The 26,467-nt window shown below is 34.1% G+C and overlaps 1 protein-coding gene across 2 annotated transcripts in view; it reads right to left on the bottom strand.

Moving 5' to 3' along the window:
- Positions 1–26,467, bottom strand: part of LOC123715850 (teneurin-a) — an 87,447-nt gene that overhangs the window by 50,437 nt on the left and 10,543 nt on the right. The window contains exons 2-3 of one of the 2 annotated variants that reach the window (XM_045671198.1): positions 23,597–23,837; positions 11,665–11,724 (exon numbers count right to left, since the gene is read on the bottom strand). In XM_045671198.1, the coding sequence (XP_045527154.1) occupies positions 11,665–11,724; positions 23,597–23,724 (188 nt within the window). In that variant the 5' untranslated portion in view covers positions 23,725–23,837. Of the gene's footprint in view, positions 1–11,664; positions 11,725–23,596; positions 23,886–26,467 lie in introns of those variants that run through there. The other variant, XM_045671199.1, reaches the window with a different exon arrangement.

The raw sequence follows: 26,467 nt of genomic DNA, 5'->3' as shown, positions 1-26,467 counted from the left end.
ATTTCAAGATGTAATAAAGGAGGGCCTTTATTACATCTTCCTAGGTGTCGTCCTCTCTTTTCTTTTCCCAGTAATGACACATCTGTCATCACAAAAGCTATGTGACTGGCTACTTCAACTTTTTTGAATGTGATACCACTGTCGTTTGTAAGGCGTATTACTTTTTTGTATTTAATTTCAACTAAAGAATATATATAATAATAAACCAATGGCGACAACCTTTTTATGTCTAGGTCTGTTTCCTGATCGTTTGTGAATTGAATAGGCAAGTAGATGATCAGCCTTCTGTGCCTCACGCCGTAGAATTTTTGGGTCTAAGGCGAGCCGGTTTCCTCACCATGTTTTCCTTCACCGTTCGAGCGAATGTTAAATGAAGAAGTATATACATACCATTACTAATTTAAGAAAACAATACAACAGATAGTCAGTATAATTAATGGTGCATTCAAATTCTCAACTTAATTGCATCGAGTGAATGAAACACATTCATAATTGTACTGTCGAGCGAAAGGTTCAATAATTACACTGTTGATTGTTCAATTTGTCCATTGTTTAAGTAACATGCTATTTACTCGTAATCCTACAGCTAACAATATATATAAACAATTATAAAGATATACCCAAGGAATGATTATAAAGATGTATAAAAAGGTTTAAACATTTACAAAAGGGAAAAAACAATTAATCAATACATTTAATTCATTTTAACAATATTCTACAATAGCTTAAATATGTAAGTCAAAGCTTAAATATTCATCATTGTATGTCCGGACTGCGTGATACAAAACTGATTTTCTATAAACACGAAACGATAAAACTTTATAGCTTTATCGTATCTTATATCGTAATCTATAAGCTAGAATATTGTGTGACACGTTTACTGGACATCTACCTTATTAACAGACCTCTACCAAAAACCATAGGGGTCACTAGGCTCGCAAGTTTCATTGCCCTATCAGACTAATAACGGCAATAGTATGTTTGCGAACTATTTATGAGGCCTGCGTATATTAAAATTGCTAACTGTTGGCACTTTTAATTGACATTCGATGTGCTATATATCTGATTGTAAATTTGTGTGTTGAATTTTTATATTTCTATCATTGTTGGTGTTTATTTGTAGTGTTTGTGTTGTGATGTATAACTGTATATAGAAATACAAAACAAACATATACAAATAAATACATTTTTGTGTAAAAAGCTTAACCATTGGAGAAGAAACAAAGATTATATTAACACAAAATTTATATATAAGTATCTATATAAATACAATTTTTACTAAATGCTACATGCTGCACAATGTATAAGATTTTACTTGTTTTGTTACAATGTTTGGTAAAAGCTTCGTTTTATAGTATTAATAATTAAATCGATATTTATACGAAATATAATGTACTAGATTTATTTTAGATATGAATATATCTAAGTAACTCGAGGTATAATGCAACGTTGACCAAATAATTTTCGAAATTGGTCCAGAAGTTCCTTAGAGGTTATCAGGTCTGAAACCTATTCTTTGGTTCCGGGTTCATCGGGGTGTTTTAAATAATAGAGAATTTTATATATTAACCACTCGTGTACAATAAGCGAAATAGTTAAATGTTAATTGCTATGTAACGAATGAATGTAATGTAACTGTTGAAGGGAGTGCCTACGTCTGTCTATAGTCTATACTCTCGTGGCGTAACTACGATTTCGGAAATCGCCAAGCTTATAAAACTTAGAAAGCCTGAGTGAACAAAAAGTATAGCCTTGGCTCGTACATATATTCGCGTGAAAATTAATCATACTAACTTGGTAAAAAAAATGTTTTCCAGTAGTAGTAAAATCCTTTGAAATCAAATCAAGTGTCAATAGTAAAAATTAATTACAACTCGCCACTCAACATCGAAAAAGTACGCTTGATAATTTGCAAGAGTCTATACAAAGTAATGAATGGTTATAAAATAATCAATTGAATCTACCCTCGCAAACGTAAATTTAAGAAATACCCTCGATTTAAAGCAACAATACGCTTTGCCAATTTCCGCCCTCTACAATGGCGTTTATTACCAAGACATAAAATAAAGCCACTAATACAAATGGAAGCGCAAGATATATTTTGACATAAATATTTCGATTTTATTTTTCTTGTTTTTAATGTAACAAACAGGCAGGAGGCTTACCCGATGTTTAGTTAAACAGCCGCCCATAAACAGACGGCTCGCAAGTGTGTTGCTTGCCTTTTAATAATTAGGACGCTCCTTTCTTGAAGAAGCCTAAGTGGTTCGGAAATACTTCAGTGCCTTAAAAAAAGTTGTGGGTGGTTCCACAAGCCATGTTTAAGCGAGCAAAGTCCGTTTTTTAAAAAAGAGAAGATTTGACAAGCAGCTCCTCCAGAGTAATTACGCTTATATATTTTTTAAGCAATAAGAGGCAAAGAAGCAGGAGGCCTATCTGAAGTTAAGTGATAGCCACCCATGGACTAACATTGCCAGAAGTGCATTGCCAGCCTTTTAAGAATAGAACTTCTTTATATAAAGGATTTCTTATCAGAACATGTATATGTTATCAAACGCATTTCTAAAATCTATGCATTTTAATCTGTCTTTAAATTTAGAAGTAACTCGTTTTTTTCATTCATTTTTTGAATGCATCCTCAATTTTTTTCAAATTCATATCCTTAAAGAGGAGAGCCGATCGTTTATTATCACACCCATAACTATAATTTGAGCGATTTCTTTGTCAGTAATTAATCTAACATTAAATTCAATGACGCGTTTTAAGCATTGTTAGGAAAACTATGTTTCAATTGCTAGTTCGTGGTCTGAATCTAAAGATCTTATACTCAGAGATGACATAATGAAACAGACAATTTTGAGAATTTTTTTGTGACAGACTGGAGTAGTACAAGAGGTGGATCCCCTGCTGGATTGTGTTGAACAGGACAAGTTTGTGCTCCAATTCCTTAGGCCAAGGTCAATATTTCCGAACCAATTCGACTTAGGGTCCTACAAAAAAGAGCGTACCAATTCTTGGGCCCGCAACGCACTCGCCCTCTGACACAAGAGTCCATGGACGAAAATATCACGTATAGGTGATCCTGTCCGTTTGCTCCTGTTCTAAATAAACACGAATTTCAGGAATAAAGACCACTCAATAGTTAAGAATTAAACATAAATAATAATAACTCAGTCTTAATAGGCCTTAATGCATCCGTTCCTTTGATCATCATCATAGACAAATAGTCTGTGTTAATAACCTCAGGTTTAAGTATCCGACACCGCTCTATATATTATTTCAAATTAATGTTTCTAATTTTTAATGTAGTTTAAATAATTGTTCGGTCGCAATGGTCGGTCTCCTTCACTCACTCTTTATATTTATAAAACTTTTTTTTTAATTCTTTCTGGCCTAATCAGAGACAAAAAAAAAACATTTTAGACGTCGTTCGTAAAATCATTCATTATTTATTACGTTTTCAGCTGTACATTTGCAATTCAACATCGGGATTGAAATAGAGTGGAAATCATTGAACTCGCCACAATTATTAATAACTTTAGGCGTGTTTGTTTTATACGGAGTTAGGTAACATTCATGAATGGGAGCTACGCAAACTCGACCGTTCCAGATTCAGTAGATTTACTGTTATTTACGTGTCCTGTAATGAAATACAGTAGATTGTGAAACGCGGCATTCTGTCAAAAACTTATGTTTGAAATTTGAAATTGGTATGTATGACAAAGCACGCATTCCATATTTGAATTAAGTTAATATTTAACGGTGTTCCTACAAGCGCTCTTTGGCGTACAGACATGGTTTAAGCGTAAAGAAACTCGTACACTTAAATTTGAATCATTCGAAATTTAAATGAACTATGATTATTATGGAACGTTCACAACATACATTAGAAATTTGAATCAAGTTTAAGCGACTGTAGGGTTTCTAATATGAACCAGCAATAGATTTAAGTTAAAAGGAAATAATGAATGTTATATTTAAAAAACCTTAAAACATTCGAAATATAATTTAGATTCAGCTAAAATGGTAATTGTTATTTTTGGAACATTATACACATTCAAAATTTGAATCTAGTTTTACACAAATGTGGTGTTTGTGCATGTGCATTTTGCGATAGATTGTTTAAGAGGAAATGAGATTAAATTAACGTAGCATTTATCTCATATAATTCTCAAAACGTTCGAAATTTAAATGTTGAGTCAGCTAGAATGCTCACCGTTATTTTTGGAGCGTTCGAAATTTGAATCTTATTTTATTTTATTATAGCGTTTTTAACAACGTCCAATTTGGGTACAAGCGACTTACAATCGTAATATAAAAGAAAAAAGGTTCATATTAAATCAATAAACGAGATAGTTTTGTTATAACAACTCATAAGCAATACGCAAACCGCGATATATTTAGCGAAATTCCTTTTCCCAGAAATGTCAAGCGACGGAAGTTCTAATAAATAATTACCTACCTCTGTATTTACGAGTGGCATCTACTGTGGTTCCGATAACTTTACATTAATTCCTGCTTTGTCATAGACAAATTATAAGTAAATCATTATATGTTAGCATTACTCGTATTTTCTGTACAAGCGAATGTATAAATAAAAAACATACCGTCAATTAAATTATACAATAACTTTAATTATCCTATCGTTAAAGTTAAGATATATAAACTTCGTATTACTTGTGTTAAATCAATAATATAATAATCATGCGCTATCAAAATTATTTTGACCTCTATATAACTTCTCTTAATTAGCCATATGGGTCTTTGGTCACTGTGACTGGTCCTCTTAAGGTTGGATCTATACTTTCTCTATAACTGTCTAATACAAAGAGTTTATGAACGTTTCGTACTTCATCCGAGCTGAAAACTGGCCGTCGTTTAGTCCCGATCTTAATCCGCTGGATTTTGGTTTATGGTCAGTTTTAGACAGTACGGCTTGCTCTAAAATAATTTGGAAATCCTAACACAATCCGTACGATTTGCAGTGAAGAATTTTCCCATGGAAAGAGTGCATGTTTCTATTGATATCTGGCCTCAACGTTTAAAGGACTGTGTTGCAGCTAATGGAGACCACTCCGAATAAGCTTTTTTTATTTAAAATTGTTTTAAACTAATACTGTAAAAGTAAAAAATGTTATTTGCAATAGAATTTTTTTATTTGTTTCAGTTTTTAAAGCGAGACTAAGTAGTTACAAAACATATCATGCTAACAGTATTCTAGCAATTTCTAAATGAATCCAAGAGTTTGAAAATACCGATTCCGGAATATCGCGAAAATGAATGCTGTAGATACACATTAACGAACATTTACCGACCACTCTAACCGCTTGCAACTAATCGTGCTCATGCGCATAAATCAACTCAATATTCGATTAAATACGAAGTATAGGTAATATTTATTTCAGACACAAAAATCTATACAACTGGATGGACAAGTCTTCGGACGTGAATTAAAAAAAAATGTCTTTGACTACACCTAAATCCCGCTCTATCTGGGGTAAGTCTGTTAAATTACAGTGGCGCTAAATCCCTTACCTCATATGTCCACTTTTGGGGCTAAGAAATGTAGGTTTCCGGTGATTCTTTACCGTACCAGAGTATTGAGCGCGCACAGAGCAGCCGGAGTTTCGAACTGGGTTCGAACTAGGATGATCCTAGCTTACCCGAACCAATAGGCCAACTCTATACATTTCTATTAAAAAAATAATAATTTAGATAAAGTTTAACAAAAGGCTTTTATTATCATAGACATGAATACAAATCAGAATTTTTTTTCATTTTACCTTATTACTACTAAGATTATTACCATAATATTGTTATCGTTATCATATATTTTTCTTATTAATGGCTTCGAATCAACAGTGCTAGGGACAAGAAAATTATGGAACGTAACGGAAAAATGTGACGCGTAACCCAAAAATGTGACGGTATTTTTTTTCCAACGCCGATAAAGACATTTCACTTCAAAAATAAATCGATTGCACTATCACCTTTTTAGGGCCTCAGACTTCTGTATCTCTTTCATGATCATTTGTTAATCTAACAGGTAAGTAGGTGATCAGCCTTCTGTGCCTGACACACGCCGTCGACTTCTTGGGTCTAAGGCAAGCCGGTTCCGTCACGATGTTTTCCTTCACCGTTCGAGAGAATGTTAAATGCGCATAGAAAGAAATTTCATTGATGTCCAGCCAGGGTACTAAACTACGACCTCAGGGATGTGAGTCTGACGCTGAAGCCATGCTGCTCATACAATTCCAATCGAGACATAAAAAATTCTACGGTACGTTCCAGGGCCAACCAAAATAAGAATAATGATTGCACGGTGTCTTTAAACGTTATCTGAACGTTCAGTGAAACGGAAAATAGTTTTACAGTAACCCCTAGCTCGTATTTTAACAGTTCAATATTATTTCGAAAGGGACAAAGAAAAGGAAGGAAAGGAAAGGCTCGCCTCGGGCGGATTAATATTGTCTTCCACACAGATTCAAGTTACACGGTCAATACATTTGGGTGGATTGAAAAATGTTATCATTTTCTATCCCCATCTAATGTTATTGATACTATTTATACGGCTTGTGTTTGTGCAGCAGTATTGGCGTGATGGCTTCAGGTAACTGTTGGGGTCGTAGGTTCGATCCCCGGCTGTGCACCAATGAACTTTCTATGTGCTCATCTAATACTAACTCGAACGGTGAAGGAATGCATCGTGAGGAAACTGGATAGGCCATATGTGGCAAACACAGAAGGCTTTTCTTATTTGGTATTGTCTGAACGCAACTGTATTGCAGCCAATGGAGACCACTTCGAATAAGCCTTTTTCGTTTTTTTATATTTATGTTTTAAACTAATACACTGTAAAAGTAGTCAATGTTATTTGAAATAGACAAAAATATTTTTCTTTGTTTCAGTATTTATGGACATAAGTAGTTACAAAAACATACCATGGTAACAGTATTCTAGAAATTTAATAATGAAACCAAGAGTATGATAACGATTCCGGAATGTCGCAAAAATGAATGCTTTTGATATATATTATATTACTTATTAGCTTTTGTTGTATTCGTGAAACGCTTGCTCTGATCCAGATGGATTCAGACGGGAAGATGGAGAGTTAACCCTCACCACGTTCTTGGGGCAATGTCCCCTTTGGAGCTTGTACACCGTATCACAAGTGATTCCGCCATTAACACTCCCAATGCCAGAGGGCGAGTACGTTGCAGGGTTTTTAAATCGCCTATGTCAATTACTTTAGTTCTTCTACGGGTCTCTAGCTTTCTTATTTATAACTCGATCTAGTAGAGAAATACCAAAAATTGACTTCTCAATCGTTGTATAATAAGATATTATTTGTAATAATAGAGAATAAAATATTGTTGGCCCCTTTTATGAGGTAGTTCCTCTGTTTCGCCTATTCATGCGCCGATTTTTTTAGTAACAGGGGCAGGAGGATTAACAGTTAATTGATCCCGCCTATGGTCACATTGCCAAGGGGCTTACAAGTGCAGATAGCCCACAGATGCTATAAAAATCTAGAATTATTAACATGGTAAACTTCTGTTAAGTAAATACTGTCATAGACACATGTCTGCCTCGCAAGACTCATATCTCTGATTATTTGTACTACTGCACATGTTAGCTTGTAAACAAGCACCGCTGGCAATAAAAATTTATAGCCTCAAGATAATTACTTTGACATACAAAATCGAAAGGGCTATAAATGTTACAAGTAATAAATATGATGAACATCGATGAAATACTACGAGTTTTGGCTCTGTGCGAGTGTAAGGAGTGTTGTGTAAATTTAAATTTAGAATTCCAAATGCAAAGAGGTTTTGTATTTATCTGTTTACATCTAAAGTTTATAATCTATAATCAATATTTTATGGCGCGTGTAATACGAGTTTTTTATAATTATTTTTTATTAAACACATCACAGACCATAAATAATGATTTTTACAGACAAAAAATATCTTCAACTCTTCCATTTATTACAAAACCAGTATGATAACATAAAAGAGGGTGGCCTTATCATTGTCTAGCGAAATTTTCTATTTATCAATTTTTAATTAATATTATAATTACTAAACTGGTGCCTAAAGTACAATAAACGATAAAAAAGAAGACAATTAAGAAGGTAGGTAGACCAAATTAAGGAAACAGCGGGTAGTCCATAGCAGAAAGTAGCACAGTGCAGAGGAATGGCGGGATTTAGAAGCCTTTGAGCTTTGTGCCATAATAGGGCACACCTATATACCTAAAATAAGATAATAAATATAAATGTGTTTAAGGGTAAATGTATCTGAATAAATTATTATTGTACCACAAAGAACGGTTTTGTGGCCGTCGATCTTATACTAGAATAATAACTCCTGAGTACATACCTCGTTACAATATCTTCTTACTAGGAAGAAAGGCACACAATATTATCAGCCGTAAGGATTTGAAGAAATTCTATTAGTTTGGGAACAAAGAGAGGTTAGACTGATATTAGCTTATACTTTGCCTCACGATAGTTCTCAAAAACACACTAAACACTCACTATAAAACTCTAAATAGTGGACGTAACTATTATCAATTATAATTAACAAAAAGTATATATCAAAATAAAAATGTGTCTAACGTAACCCCGAGTAAATCTCAACAATGACTCAACTAATAAATGTGACGATCGGCAGTGAAAAACTATTTGGGATCACCCTCATCAAAAATGATTAAATTGAAATGATGTATTTCGAATTATTATTATTACTTTGTTCTACTGAAATATTACTTCAGTGTTAGATGCAATTAGTAATAACAAATCAATAATTACTAGGATTTTATAAAGGGTTTGCATTTGCTGTTAGGGGGTGGAGAAAAAATGAGTTACATTTGGAATGGTTTGTCGAACAATTGGTCTTACCAAGGGGCGTACGTAGTTGCACATCCCTACAATTGAATCGAAATGTTTCTCATCACCATTTTTATCCCATACTCTGTTTATGGACCGTGAAATTTATTAACTATATTTTATAAATTAAATACGGTCGGTTTGAATTACGCCGCGCCATTTAAAGTACCCGCAATTTATTTTGGGGACACTGTAAGCCAATTCCGTAGTAGTATATTGCCTACACTGCAGTAATGTTTTTATAAACTTTAAAATGAAAAGCAGCGATGGCCTAGTGGCGCTCATTCCTAAGGTTCCGTAGGTTCAATCCCTGGCTGTTTACTTGCTGTCTATGTGAGTATAACAATCTTGAACGGTGGAGGAAAACATCGTGACGAATCCGGCTAGCCTTAGACCCAAGTAGTCGATAGCGTCCTTCAGGCACACAAGGCTGATCACCTACTTACCTATTAGATTAACAAATGATCATGAAACAGACACAGAAATTTGAGGCTCAGACCTAAAAAGGTGTTAGTGCCATTAATTTATTTTTAAAGTGAAATTTCTTTATCGGCGTTGGAAAAAAAAGTACATTCACATTTTTGGGTTACGCGTCACATTTTTCCGTTACGTGCCATCATTTTCTTGTCCCTATCACTGTTGATTCGAAGAGATTCAAAGCCATTAATAACAAAAATATATAATAACGACAACAATGGTAGTAATTAATCTATTACAATTAATGAAATTCTGTAACAATCTTAGTAGTAATAAGAGAAAACTGATTTGCCTTAGACCCAAAAGTCAACATGTCAGGCACAGGTGGTCGATCACCTACTCGCCCTTTAGATTGACAAATGATCATTAACGTCTACTGTCCCATAAAACAATAAAACGGACGAGGAGAGCTGGCACTAAACTCTCCTACTCTCCGTAACTCTAATCACCAAAATGTTAGAAGTCATCATACTCATGATGACTATGATGACTTCTAACGAATGTTAAAGCAGTTAGTTAGAAATGTAAAAATAATCTATTAACATATTAAACGCTCTTCCCGACATCAAAAGCATTCAAAACATTATTGAAAGTCATAAATGAAATTGTTTTGTTTTAATTCAATTTATCGTAGCGTAAACAAACATCAAAACATTTTAAATCGAGCACTATTGTTAACGATCAATTATATAGCTAAAAATACCCAGTCTCCGGGAAGCTGTGTAAATATTAATTAAATTCAAGCAGGTCACGAAAACAAATCGATTGTTCGAGCGCTGTTATTGTAGTCGTTAGTTTCAAGTGGAGGGCAAGTCAGTAAAACTTAACTCGCGCGGAGCTTTACGGTTGACCGAAGCAAATAAATGATAAGAGTGTTGGGTCATTGATTTCCTACGTGGCAGTTGAATTGCTATTACTTGTCTTACTGGACCATTAAATGTTAACACACAACATGCGTTTGTAAGTATTCTGAATTTTGCATCGTTAAAGCTAATGAATAATAATAAAACAAAACAGAAGAAATGTTAAATGAGATAAATGAATATCTTACTGCTAAAACATTAATAATGTAAAATACAATACAAACTTAAAACTGAACTACGTAATACATAACAATTTATTGGTTGTTTCGAATAAACGCAATGACGACAAAAATCATTATCAATCAATCTTACTACGGTCTAACCCTTTGCAACAACTTAAATAGATTCTACCCTCATTTAGTTTAATAAACAATAAACTTAATAAACATCTAATAACAAACAACTTAACCAATTTCTTATTGACACTGGAAGGAACTAGCGTTTAAGATACAGGCTAGGCCTAGTTTAAACGCTAGTGCTCATAGAAGCATATTATGTGTAAGGTTAACCAAAATGAATATTGTATCTCAACGTTTCGTTGCCTATTGTATGTTTAGAACCTTTAGAATGTTAGTACAAAATGTAATGTTTTTTGAGTCAAATAAAGTAATTTTTAATTTAATTTAATTTTAATCACACAAATGTCTACATCGTCATAATTTTGTTACTATTCTAAGAATTAATATCATCCCTATTGTGCAATCTACATCTTTTAATAGGTAAATTTCTTAATTATCACGTCACGTATATAGCAGATATCACGTCACGTATATACTTCAAATTTCATAACACCTCAAGTCATTACTTATAAGTTAAGTTGTAAAACACATTAACATGAAAATATCATAGAATGATATTATCATATTTTTTCGTGTTCACTTCAATGATGCGTTCAGGATGTTGATAGGGCTCCCTCGCTATTGCAAGGCGTCTACAATGTTTGGTTGTGCAGGTGTGGACTGTTTACGTTACTATGCCCAAGCGAGTTGTGTCCCTGGGACGGGCGCCCGCGGAGCCCTAACAGTATGCTGGCAGTAATAGCGGAAAGGCTGGTCATTACATAGGTCTTTTCAATGGACTGGATGGATTATAATTGTTTTAGATTTTAAGATTAAAGATACTTAAGCGACTAATATAATATTCTAACACAATAATAACCACATGAACGTTTTATTGTCTGATTTAATAAATAAATATTAATATTTTAGTATTAATTTTTAGCCTAAGAATTGTAAGCTATATAAAGCACCACAGGGTTTAGTTGTTAGTAAGATAACGCATACAAAATGTGTGACAGGCCAGCGAGCGTTAATCGTACCAATGGATGCATGTCAAGTGGTATTGGTGTCTCCTAATTACGTTTAAAGCTCGGTTGAAGTTATGATAATGTTCGGTAACCTCCGTAGATATCTCGCCAGTGTCTCTGATACTTACGACTCGGTATTAAGGCTCTGTAGGGCGAACCATTCGTTAGTCACGGCCGGTGACATGTACCTTGGACAACCAAAACCATTATTAGAGATTTTATCTGTTAAAAGCTTTTCGTCACACATTTTGTAGCGGTTCCCTTGTATAAACGAAAAGGAGTTTGGCAACGTATCTTAGCGGTAAATGCATGAATTTCCGGACGCAAACAAAAGCACTAGACACGCAAAGGTACCACGAACTAAAGGGTAAAAGGAACGTTGTAAAAAATGAGTTACAAGCTTTGTTTGTGGAGAGTTAAGTGTTTGGATAAGTGCAGTCGACTGCCGAGAGCTCACAGTCGTTTGTTATCTCATGAGTCCCCAGCTTGGACAAATGGTGGCTTCCTGTGTGGTCCCCTTTAGCCTCAGTATCCAAATACATTTCAATAAAAAACTATGATAATGTAATTGAAGTTTATACGTATATGTGAAATATGGATTTCGGGCACCGCTTCGAATTCTTCGCGATTATAACGGATTAAATGGTACTGGTAGCTACTGGTAGGTATTTATCCAATATTCGGTAGTTGGCTGATCAATTTTAAAGAAAGCAATTTCTTAAACATAAACGTTACAAAAAATGAAGATACCACTAATTTATTTAGCAACTTGCTATTTCATACCTAATCCACTGTTTTGATGGTACTTTTATTGCTTTAAGCTAAATTAGTAGTATCTTAATTTTTTTGTAACGTTTATGTTTAAGAAATTGGACATATTCATAGATAAGATAGCTTTTAACACATTTATACATTTATTAGAGCTTCATTATTTATAAAATAAAAATAAATGAGCTACTGATTTTACAACCGCTTTAGGTCTTGGCCTCAGATTTCTGTATCTGTTTCATGATCATTTTTCAATCTAATAGGCATGAAGGTTATCAGCCTGCTGTGCCTGACACACGCCGTCGACTTTTAAAGTCTAAGGCATGTCGGATTCCTCACGATGTTTTCCTTCACCGTTCCAGCGAAAGTTAAATGCGCACATAGAAAAAAAGTCCATTGGTGCACAGCCGGGCATCGAACCTACGACCTCAAGAATGAGAGTCGCACGCTGAAGCCACTAGGCCAACACTGCTCAGCTTCTCAGCTTCAGCTTCATTAATGACTCCATACAAACATTGGTAAGTTAACATTTCTTAATATCATATATAAGTTGTAAAAGTTCCAAAAATTTAAATTTTTGTGGTCGAGTATTGTTCGGCCCCTTTTAGGCTAGAAGCATCCTCCATATTTATCCATTTCTTTTTTTTCTCTGATTTTTTCTCAATGCATTATTCAGATCCTGTTCTGAAGATCTTACTTTTGTAATATTCACCGTAGATATAATACAATGTATGACGATCTTAAAAAAATAAACCAATTCCACCGTCTGTAGATTCCAGACTCCATTCCGGGAAATGTAATTCCAATTTAAAAATGCACCCTAAACATAAATCTATAATAAACTTTTACTATTTATGACTTTGGGAACTTCCGAATTATAAATATTCAAATAAGGGTCTTAAATAAATCTAAAGGATGTGTAAACAATACATATTGCTACGGCCTTAGAGTCTATTCATTATGGATATTTATAGTTGACAGTATAGTTGTTACGGATAAACGGTTCTGAGCAGGGATTAGATTTACTATTGTAAAGATTAATAGCTAATCTTTGTAGAGTTGGCTTCGGCGTGTGAGAAAAGTTGATCACAGCCGGGTCACCTACATGCCTATTAAAAACAAATTACTACTATGTGGAACCAGCTGCCCACAGAAGTATGTCCTAACCAATTGGACTTAAAATGCCTACAACGTGAGCCCATTGGCATTGAGTGTACAAACCTGCATCAGGTTAGCCTATTGCGCGTTTGCCTCCTGTTTTATTAAAAAACGAAACATATACACATTTGAGGCAATGCTTGTAGTGGTGCTCTTGCAACCGAATTAAACAGATACCACCTGGCATCATCTCGTTCCCAGCAATTATGCGTCTCATATTGATCCGACGTCACACTATAATTAGAAATTCAGTATAAGTGACAAATGTCTTACTGCGTCACTCGTTTTGGCTAAATTATAAAAACGTTTTTAAATTAATACTAAGAGTTCGATTTTTAAAATTAACTTGTTGATTCTAAAATTATTTCGCTTTTTAAAAAATCATAGTATTATTAATCTCCTTAGATTTTTTATGGGATAGGGGCCAAAGCGCCTAAGGACGCTTAAAAAGGGCAGTCATCGCAACCCATAGACACCAAAAATGTAAAACTTGCATTGTTCACAAGCATAAGTATACCTATCTCTGTTCATCAAAACGTAAAAAGATTACACAGAAAGAGACGGATGAGGTATGGAGTAATAGAGCTGATTTGATTCATTTATGGTTTATGGTGGATCTAAAGCAACCGCTTAATAGCTTTTTTAATATTTAAATATTACATTTCTTTTAAAATAAATGTATTTAATATTTTTTATTGATTTTTCCTTTCGTAAGTGTTTAAACTTTTTTGTATATATTATGTATATAATATGTTATATATTAAGTGAGCTGTAAGAGTTGGAAATAAATAAATGTATCAGTTTACTATGGGAATTAAATATTCAATATGGTAGTTTGTTTGTTTTAAAATGGTTAAAACTGACTTCGGATATTATCTATCGCACTCAGATATCGGCACATGTACTCTATACTTGCCATTAAATTTCCTCTTAAATTTACCGCCGCCCATGGATACTCAATGCCAGAGGGCTCGCGAGTGCGTTGCCTGCCCTTTTGCGTGTTGTTCCCACGAGAATGTAAGTGCGTGCTCCTATTTCACAATTCCCTCTTGATGATGTCATGTGGAACATGGTGTGATGGTTACAGCTCCTTACAAACGTTGTGTAATATAAAAAAAAAACTTGGCGATTAAAAAGAGTGAGTGAGAGTTTATTGCCAGTTCTTCTCTTCGGTTCGCCCTTGGTTTGAGAACTGGCAGTAAATGTAAAATTAGAAGCGTTGAATGTATATTTCTCTTTTATTGACGTTCATAAGTGTACATTGCGTTACCTATATGAATAAATGATTTCTGACTTTGATTTTAACTAAAGTAGTGAGCTGGTGCCACAATGGTGATGCTCGGTTAAAACTGCCTTAAAAAACACTCAGTCGTGTCCAATAGTTCGATGCCGACTATTTGTATAGAAGTTCGATGCAGTTACCCTTTGATGTCGCATTAGAATCAGTAATGTTTGAGATCGGGACCGCAGTTGGCTGTCGGCAGTTCCCTGACTCGCAATATTTTATTTATAAATGTTAATTAGGTGTGTAGTGGTGAAAGAATTACACAGTGGTACAGTATTTAGAGCAAGTTATACTCGTTTTAGAAGAATGATCTTGCTACGTGATGATAATATATAATTAGAAATTTATTATAAAATTCTTGGGCTTGTTTTGTTTATTTTAAAAGGGTTAAAGCTGTCGAAAGATAAGAGTCGGCCAACTGAAGTATATATTATAGATTTTACTGATAGGGACGCGTTAGATGTCAGTTTGACGTGACAAAATATTACTAACTAAAAATAGAACTTCATTATAACTGAAGAATGCGTTCACTGAACTTTTAGTAATCTCAATGCGACAGCCATTCAAAACGAGGATTTGAAGTTTAGAAAATAAAAGTTATTTGGAAAAAAATATAGGTAACTTATACATCCCAAAGTCAAAGATCGATGGAACCATGGGGAAGAAAAGAATAGACAAAACACAGCTTTAAGAAAATCCACTAAAGTAACGGATGACTGATACAGGGGCCGTTCAAGTATTACGTAAGCATTTCAGGGGGGGGGGTTAGTTTCTTTGATTTTCATATTTAGTGACTACGTCAACAGTAATTATTAACTTTTTTACACATACCACACATTGTCTATGCTTGTAAGCGATAAGCATTTGCGCGGTCTTTTAGTTAAAAAAAAAGTAAATAAACTAACGTGGAAATATGCGGGGCATATGGCAAGAGGTAAGGGTTAAGGGTTAACGGAGCTTAAGAGTTTTGGAGCAAACAAGCACTATACTGGTGCCCAAGGTACAGCAAACAGAAGAAGACCATTTATAAGGTGTATAGACCAAATTAACAGCAGGTACATGGCAGAGAGGAATGCTGGGGTTTGGAGGAGGCCTCTGCCATAAAAAGGCACAACTATACACTAAAAGAAGATTGAAATAGAAACGTGTTTCGTAAACGTGAAACGTGAAAATGTAAAAGTATTATTTATACAGCGCAGCGCGTATATCTCACAATCTCCAGCCCCGATTTAGATTAAACTATTAAAGTAAACTTTATTACTATATTTTTAAACAATACTTTTTCCTAAGTTACATACATGTACATAATATCTTTTAATTTTCGATAAATTTATGGCCACTTTTAGAATAAATATCAGTTAAAACTAATATCTCATCTCTTAAACGTTTTAACTAAGCGAAGATTGCAGACAAATCGTTCATGCATTTGTTCAAAGAACCAATGGGAATACACAATGTTGAATAGAACATAAACCCAGCAATCTATAGAAACTCAATCAATACCGTGGAGACAATAGGCATCTCTTATTGAAAACGGAAACTATTACAAACGCGTCATTGTATTCGAAGCCTCACCTTCGTAGATTATTCAAAACTTGTTTACCACGACATCGAGTGAGAATAATAATAATAATAAAGTCGTTGTTCTATTTAACGTGTTGTTATTATTTATTTACACTTCGTTACCATAATATACAAAATTATACATATAAAAAACAAAATGTTCTTCTCAGTTAAACTTGTTAGTAAAATTTTAGTAGTAATATGTGATTTGTCTGTGGTTATCTTGTGGCCTCCTCCAAGCCTTTCTCCAAGTGGTCCTTTTCAAGTCACTACCTTCTTTTTGGCTTGCCCACTGTTATTTTCCTGGGTGGTCTCTTCCATTATGTTGTATATGTCTATCTGTTTTCTAGGTATCGCGTTTTCGCATTTTAGTAAACAAAACGTGTTATCAAAATTAACCAATTTTTAATTGAGTTTATGATTATCGTCTTATACAATTCACGTTCTATCTTGGACCACTTCATCAGCCTACGTCAACTCAATGGTGTGCTTCAGCCACGAGCAATCTATGACGTCATACAGCGCGCACGCACAGCTGAAAAAACGCAGTTAAAAATCTCGGAAGCTGGTTGATGTATCTATTTTTTAAGAAAGACGCATATAATGTCAAACAACAATTTTGTTAAGTAACTCTTGTCACTGTCTTTAGATTTGTGTATCAGTGTCCTGGAATATTTTTGTCGTAGGTACGTTGGTGATGTACGCTCTCTGATCCTGACACGCCATCAACTTTTTGGGTCTAATATTTCCACTCGATATTTACGTTTAGTGATGGTAAAATTCTAACACAGCTCTCAATTAAAAAGGCGTTCTTAAAAAGTTTATATTCTGTAATTTGTTTAAAATATCTTATGTAGACATTGACACTATAAATGTCAACTGTCATTTACAGTGTCTATGTGTATAGATTGTTTAGGTGCCGCGTTTGATAACGTAAGAATGCAAGCTGTTGATGCCTTGAAGGATTTACGATCAATGTTGTCATGGAATCGTTGCCGTAATCCCGGATTATCCTTTGTCTCAAACCATGCGTCGTTGATAAGATTTATGTCTTTTACGGGAATGAGATTTTTATACCGAGTTAAAGATTATAAAATTTCTGTATGTTAGAATTCTTAACTTAATTGTTTTTATCAAAATTCACTTCATAGATTACAGAATTCAGTGACGTGATATGTATTATGTAGACTGAATATGGTTGTGTCCTGTTTTGTGGATAAAAATTATTCCGTGGTATGTGGTGCATGTTTAAATTTTATTAAGAAAAACAAGTCTTAGTGTTACATCTAATCCAACAAAAGTCGTGTAAGACCTTAAGTATACGTGAATATATGGGTATATGTGCGTGGCTGAGAAATGTTGCGTGCGCTGTCTTAGTTGTAACCACAGAGTCAAAATATGTAGTAAAGCCTCTGCAGAATCAAAGTCCAAAATGGTTATCATAGTTTTTATTAATATTATATATAAAATTCACATTAAATTAATCAAATGAATATTGATTAATTTTCCATAATGTCTAACCGTATAATATTTAGTTTGACGCAAATAGTACAAATTAAACGGACGAACAAAATTATGTTCAGAATGTCAATGAATCTTTTGCCGTATATAATTGCGTGGAGCTAATTAACGTGTTCACTTTAGAAGCAGATGGACATGACAGACGATCCTCGGACGATAACAACCCTAATGAAATGATTGTATCGATATTATTACAGAATAAGTAGGTAATTGAATTTCCTGTGAGTATACGATTTGAAGTGCGCCGACTGGTCACGTGTGCGCCCCTCTGCGTTTTATTAAACGCTTCCTATAATTATTATACACTTAAGATGCTAAAACAGTTCTCAAGCACTCGAATCTGAAGTGAAACAGAACAGCGCGCAGCGTTGGGAATCTTAATAACTTATCCAAGTAGATATGTATGGCGCTCGCAAATATAGATTTATTTTTTAATTTTATAAGAGGCAAACGGGCAGGAGGCTGATACCGCCACCCATGGACACTCACAATGCCGGACTTTAGAAATAGAAATTACAAAAAATAAGCAAAATACTTAATAGTTATCTCTTGATTGTCATATATATATGCCTTTAGAAACTTGTGTTTCATAGCTGTAGTATGAGGTCCAATCTCTTGGGTCTGTTGTACTTTTTTTTATTAATTTTTGACACGGATATGGTATATGGTATATGAAGTTCACTGGGTCAATATGACAAGTAAGCATGGTAAGGCTTACCTTGCTTATGGGCAAACGGGCAGGAGGCTCATCTGATTTTAAGTGATACCGCCCATGGACACTCAATGCCAGAGGGCTCGCAATTGCGTTGCCGGCCTTTGTCCTTTTTTTTACAAAATAGGGGCAAACGGGCAGGAGGCTCATCTGATGTTAAGTGATACCACCCATGGACACTCAATGCCAGAGGGCTCGCAATTGCGTTGCCGGCCTTTGTTCCTATGTCGAATTGGTTCGGAAATAAGTAGGCAGCTGGTTACTAGTTATGTAGTAAAAACAATTAACATTCCCATCTCGAGTTTATGCCAATAAATCTGTCCCGCATAGTAGACTTTTCTTGGAAAAGTATCAAAATTCAAATCGAACGAGAATAATTACTTGCTTGGACGATTTTCATCCAACTGACCAAATATTTGATAGGACCTTTTACAATTCGTGTCCTTGAAGATCACTAAGATATTCGCCGATGCGTAATTCTTGTAACTGATTACTTAGAAAATTTATTTCGTCTTGCAAAATTACCTATAACTGTGATTTATGTTTTAGAACGTTTAATGGTTTCTGAACTTACGTTTAATGGTAAATTTAAATTGTAATAACTGTTATTTGGAAATAATAATGTAAAGAGAGAAAAATAGGTGTAGTTTGTGAGTTAGTAAAGGATAATCTCTGGATATACTGAAACGATTTTGATAATTCCTTTACCAATAGAAAGCCACACTATTAGTGTCAAATTATACGAAAAATTTGAAGGCTTTCGCGTGGTAGTAGAATTCGCGAAAAGAAATCGTTTCTTACGAACACTGCTGAATAACATATAATATGTTTAAGTTCTAGAGAAAAGTTAAGAACTTTATACAGCCTACAAATAATTCAGCGATCTGTCTAACTTTACTTAGTTTAATTTACGTCTATATAACTACAATTATACATAACACCTTCGACTTTGGACTCATTCTTAGACTGAATCTTAATAATAATCAATGGCGTTACAACCTTATTAGGTCTGGGCCTCAGATTTCTGTATTTGTTTCATGGTCGTTTGTGAATTGAATAGGCAAGTAGGTGATCAGCCTTCTGTGCCTGACGCACGCCGTCGACTTTTTGGGTGTAAGGCAAGCCGGTTTCCTCACAATGTTTTTCTTCACCGTTCGAATGTTAACTTTTATTATAATACAATAAAAACCTATTAACATGTAAATAATTATAAAAAGTTTTCGTTTTTTGTTAAATTGTTGGCAATAGTTTGGACTTCATGTTTTTGTTACTTCGCGATTAACTCAGAACGTACTGCACGGAATTTATTTCGGTAATAAAAAGGTTTTAATATAATCTCAAGGTTTACGGGTCACGGTATTTATAAATAAATATATTGTTAACTTATTAAAAGAAATAAAGTATAACGGCTTGCCTTTGTAAATAAAATTTAATTTATATGAATTAGACGCTCATATGCAGGTATATAACTAATATTTATTCCTCTACGCTTCACAGGATTTACATTTTCAATGGTAATTTTTTATACCGCTTTCTTAAGGTCGATAGGGGGAGCTCCCCTCGATGTTATCTGTCGGCCATTGCGTGCACTTAACCGTCACTGTTCAAACCTTGTTAACACATTCCAAGGAAATTACATTTTTACTGGGAACATTTCGTCGATTTCCGTTATCAATCATCACTGTACCGTGAATAATTGTTGTCATTAGTCTTGTCTATATAAATACGTTGATAGTCTTTGGTTGAATTTTGTACTAGGTTGCCTCTTAGTCTTTCTCACATGAAATTTTAGACATAATGTCAAAAACCTGTTTTTGACGTACAATATTATAGTTCGCCTTACCCTAAGTATGATTATTAGTTGCAATATTTAATGTTGGTCATAACTATACAGTCTATAACATTTTGTCTTGTACAGACTATAGTCTATTTAACATATACCAGAGCATAGACAAATACAATCTATAGATTTTTACCGACAATTCAATTACACATTTAAAAACAAAACTGTTCCCGGTTACTATTTGCTTTCCCATTTTCAAATTAATTTGATGCACCCCAAGGTATTAAAGTATAGTTGTAATGTGTTATTTATTCAAAACAAATTCTACATAATACATCTAATTTTGTTGTATTCTCTCTAATTCAGAATAATAACACGATATATAAACATCTGTGTGCATTATTAGTTTTTTAACAAGTGCGGTAAACTATTTCGGTTGACAATAATTGTGACGCGCCCTCTTTGTCGACAGTTGCCACAGATGGTACTAACTGCTTTCGAAATTCGAACTTTACTATTGCGTTTGTATTCTATGATTTATGATTGTCTGTGCATCCGTTCCTCTATTTCCACCGCAATCATTAATGTCAGAGCGTCTGACATCTTCAATACATTGTAGACGTATAACATTAATTCATACGATTGCGATTTATTGGAAGATGTACGTAAATATTAATGATTTCAACAGCATTTATTAATTGACTGAAAGAACTGAAATGAGCCCAGTTGTTTAAAAACTATTAAGAAATTAAAATTCTTATTAGTAGGAGTTATTACAGATAAAAAGGAAGGAAAAATTCACTCGTACCTATGGAGTCCCTATTAGTCAGAGGTCACACGACAAAAACTATCTTCAACATAAGCACCTCTTAATCATATCCTGCTTAATCTTAATTAAATCTATGACTTCTGTAATTTATGTATATATTTATAATTGGTTATTAAGTTTGGTAACTGCATATTAGTTAGTTTTATTTTTGTTAAATTCATCTTGCACTCTTGCATTCTTAGTATTTTTTCTTATTCTTATCGCTTGTTAGCGATAAGGCCGCCCTTAGCATCATTAATAATTTATATTACTTGTTATTATTTGTTATATAACGTATAAATAAATAACAATCTCGTAAAACAGTTATTAATAAGCAATAATAGGGTCGCGTCAGTTCAAGATTGTTTAACTTATATAGAAAAACAAGCTTCGAACCAATCCAATTGGGTTTAAGTAAAGCGTGAGTTAACATTACTTTGTATTTGTTTGTAAGCCCAAGAATGCTATTTTCCAAGCCCCAAAGGATATCTCGAATTCGCTAAATTAGTTTCGTGTACCTTTAATAATGCTATGGTCTATAGAGAGTTGAGGGGTTTCCGCATATTATAGTCGATATGAAGTGTTTTTTGGCTTCAGGGAGTTTATTACTTTGAGCGCGTTGTGGGGTAGCTTGGTTTGTTATAATTTCACTATAAATGTAAAGTTTTCCATTCCTAAGGTTTCCATGGAGTTGTTGGATATTTTATCGATTAATTTGTGTGATTGGTTAAGTTTTCGTCTCAGGCTTGAGACCACAAGTGTTTCGCAAATCGGAAAAACACTTGCGAACGATGAAGTTTAAACTTTATGACGCATCTATCATGTTTTAGATGTGTGTCTGTGTTAAAATACGGCTGAGACCTATGAAGAAGTGTTGGCCTAGTGGCTTCAGCGTGCGACTCTTATTCAGCCCCAAGTCCCTGGCCATGCACCAATGGACTTGCTGCCTATGCAACTAACACTTGTTCGTAAGTGAAGGTGGCTTGTCTCAAATCTAAGCATCGACATGTGTCAAACAGAAGGCTGATCAACTACTTGTCTATGAAATAAAAAAAAAAACGGATGCAACCCGAGTCCAGGACTCATATTGGCTACAAGCCTACGATTATTATTCATCCATAATTAGTGAAAAACTTCTTGAACGGCGTTGGGAAAAAAATAACCGTCATTTTTTTTATATTTTTCCTTTACGCGCCATCTTTTTCTTGTCCCTACCACGGTTGATTCGAGGACATTCGAAGACATTAATAACAAAAATGTATAATAACGATAACAATGATAGTAATAATTCTATTACAATTAATGAAATTCTGATGATGATAAAAGCCTTTTGTTAAACTTTATCTAATTTAACTTTATTTAACCAATTTCTGTAAAGTTACATAGATCATTTTTCGAAAAATAAGGTCATAAAGAAGTTTCACTTCTTACGTGTGTACACTTAGTATACGCACATATTTGTTATTATATGTTAAAATAACAGTATCATAACGAACCTATATGTACTGGCGTTTTTATATTGTCCCGAACCGTGGTGGAATATTACAAATCGGAAACAAAGTAAGATAAATGCACGATTTCAAAAAACGTTGCTGGAACGATTTCAAAGGCTCAGAAACAAGACTTCGTTCGCTATATGCAAAAAAAGTTTTGATTTTAATATACGGGATTTAAAAAATACTCTTTTAGTTAAATCACTATTTTCCGAGATAAATCATTCCCTGTTCGAGACGAACGTAACATAATCCACAAAGGTTCCATCGATTTTGGGTTATACAGAGAGATAATAGGGCTAGAATAACAAACCGAAAATTTTCTAGTGAATGAAATTCGTTCTAATATCGGGAATTTTAGATAAACGCCTTTCCTTACTTACAAAGATTTTGTTAGACAGTTTTCCTAATGCCAGTTCTAGGTTATATAGTTTACAATTTCTGACCAAAATTTCCAATGGCATATAATATTAAAATCCCTTTGCTTTAGATGAAGAGGCGAACTTAAGCGCGAACTAAAAGTCAAAATCTAAAACAGCTGACTCTCGATAATTTGCAGCTCAAGGGACCAGATATAAATTTCAAATAAATTTTAAATAACTAGGGGCCGCGGGAATTACGTTAACAGTAGAATCAAAATTCGTGATTTATTATTTCTATATTATGTAAGACTCATAAATCAATTATTCACAAAATATTATTTCGAAAAGTTTAGTTTTATGAGCGTCTTCATTCTTTTGCCCAAAGAATTTTACAAAAACAATTGACAGGTCTGTATATGATTAACACTTCGTGGGGAAGGCTGGACATCGAGTTACCATTGTTGGCGAGCAAGATACTAATCCCTCAACTCAAAATTATTCAATTTATCGTACAAGAGTCAGACTTAGCGCTTAGACTCAGGAAGATTGGTCTTAAGTTGTACTTAAAATACAATTATAAAGCTCTTGACACTATATCTATGCTTACCTCGGGTCCACGAATGGTTCTGCATAAATGTTCCTAACTGGCTGACGCCTTGGCAGCGGTGGAGGCACAGGACTAAAGCCATCCATCATATCATCCCGTTCACTGTACTTCAGCGATTTCATCGTCATCTTGGCTTAGTTCACTTCACAACTGAGGCTTGATAGCCCGTTCACAATCTTATCACTTACATCACGACACTTTAACGTTCCTCGACATTTTTATTAATTCGTATACATCGATTCTGTAACGAGATTTGTTTACAAAAATCAGGACGACCTCTCACAATGAGGTAACGCGACGGACTGAGGACGACTCGGGAACTAGCCACGTGGGTTTGCCCGAATTACAGTAGATATGTTGCAATACAGTAGATTTGAAGTTATTGAATGATTGAGTTATGAATTTGTTTTTTATTGCAAGAACGCAACGTATAAGAAGATTTCTTATGGATTTTATTATTATTTGAAGATACATATACACTATCGGATCAGTGGCTATGACTGTTAATAATGGCCGTTTGACGCATCATACTATTTCTTCGACATTATTATATAGGTTATTGGTATTCTCTGTAAATAAACGTTGTAAGGAAACCGGCTTGCCGTAGAACCAAAACTTGGCACATGAGGTTGATCACCTACTTATCTCTCAGATTGCCATATGATAATTGATACAGCAATCGGAGGCCCAGACCTAAAAAGTTTGTAGTGCCACTGATTTATTTAGCTATTTATTATTGGTATTGGTTTTCATACTCATGTCTAATCTAGCGTATAGACAAATCTACTGTATATACTGAAATTAGAGTTAGAATTGTGTCTACTGTAATAACGATCAACACTAGCGACTCAGCCCGCTCGACCCTCGCTTTAGCTTTTTGCGCCCGCGCCGAGGTGCCATAAAAGCTTGTCGATTAGATGATGGACAAAAAATTTGAACCATACGACGCATGGACTGGATGCAACGTAATGAATAGGTTTTCGGCATGACGTGATGCGGTTAAATTTATTACAATGAACATGCATTGTGTGAAGTGCGAACAAAGTGCCTTTTTTCATATAATTTTTGAGCGGCAATTCCTTTAAGGGGACGTAATGTTGGTGCATGTGGCTTAGATATAAGATTTATATACTCCAGTAACAACACATACATATATTTAATTTAAAAATTATATATTATTCAGTGGACATTATTGTATTAACAATACCTAAACGAATTTAGTTTACTACCAGGATAGCCATTTCTTAGGAGTCTAAATTTAGATATCGGACTGATGAAGTTCGGAATTTAAAATTAATTCAAAGTGTTCTTTTTTTAATCGTTAGAGACAGTTCGACGTTTAGGAAACTGTGTTTTAAAAAATAAAAGAATCACTTTGCTAATCCTATTCTTTTTTCAAATTGTTGGAGCAAGGTCGATGTGAATTTAGGCACAGGTTACGTTCATAATCTAATTCCAAATTCGAATCCGACTTTTTTTAAACAGTTCTATTTTCAAATCATTAGTGCAATATGTAAATTTAGGCATAGGTTATGTTCATAAACAAATATGTGATTCGAAATTCGGTTTTGACTTTACTAAAACTTTCTTCTTCAAGTTATAGGTGCAAATTGGATGTACATTTAGGCTTAGGTGATGTTCAAAATCAAATAATATAATATTCCTAATACGAATTCGACTTTTTTAAAACTGTTCTACTTTCAAATCATTACCGCAATATGTAAATTTAGGCATAAGTTACGTTTTAAAGCCAATATGTGATTCGAATTCGAAACTTCATTAAAACTGTTCTTTTTTTAAATTGCTAGAGCCAGACAGAACACATCTGTGCTGTTGTGAAAAGCAAAAGATTTCAAGTTCTCCGATAAGCTGAAGTACTCGCGAGTAAAGGAAAATTCACAATTAACAAATGAATTATTCATTATCCGAGCTTTGATTGTTCACCAGCTACCTATAACAGAGGGTTACAAGTTCGAATAAACGAAAACTATCAAGTATATCGAAATATTAAGATAAAAACAAATTTGTACTCTTTTCGTCTAAAATTACGGTTGAAATTCGCATGTAAAACAGGCATACATTTAAAATACGACCTTGAAACAATGGAATAAGGTTTATTTCGCTTAAACGCGATTTCGTTGCCATGAATCCCTCATCAGACTGCTTGATCTTGACGCTTTGCATGTCAAACAATTACCCTTATATATGACAAATGCAACGGGCGTGCTTGTTACCCTACAAATGCTTTTGAATCATTAAAAATAACCGATTTGTTTGTCCCTATGGCCCACAAAAGGGTTCGCGAAATGCAAAACCTCGCATTTCCATAGATTTATGATGTTTTTAAAATAAGGAACGGATACAAGAACAGTATTCTAAAGTACTTCCGTTATATTTTATCCCCGTCCCGGTTTTGATCCCCCCCCATGCTATAAAATACTTCATACTTCAAGAGAATGATTGCTGGACAGAATTTGGCGCTGATGAAGAGATAATCGCCGAACCTGAAGCATATTTTGAGGCTAAAGACAAAATGGTATCGAAAATTGTATGCAATAATCGTGTCGAAGCATTGTATTGAATAAATAAAATTCTATAATTTTTTTTTTATATTACCATACGAACTTTTTAACCACTAATGACTCATATATATAATTAAAACAAAATTAAAATCTTCCTTATTTAAATTTCAAAGCAAGCAATGCAATCCCGTACCACATTTATATTGTACAAATTCTTCTATTTCTCGTTCAACGGTTATATGCATATATGGCGCTAAACAAACGGTCGACATGCCTCGACGTTTTCCCATAGAATTGATTTATTCCCAACCTAATGTGGAGTCTGTTATGAACTTATGTTCAATCATAT

Source organism: Pieris brassicae, chromosome 10 (genome assembly GCF_905147105.1).
Source record: "Pieris brassicae chromosome 10, ilPieBrab1.1, whole genome shotgun sequence".
Lineage (NCBI taxonomy): Eukaryota > Metazoa > Arthropoda > Insecta > Lepidoptera > Pieridae > Pieris > Pieris brassicae.
Note: the sequence above shows the minus strand (reverse complement) of the source record. Positions and strands in the feature narration are given on the sequence as shown.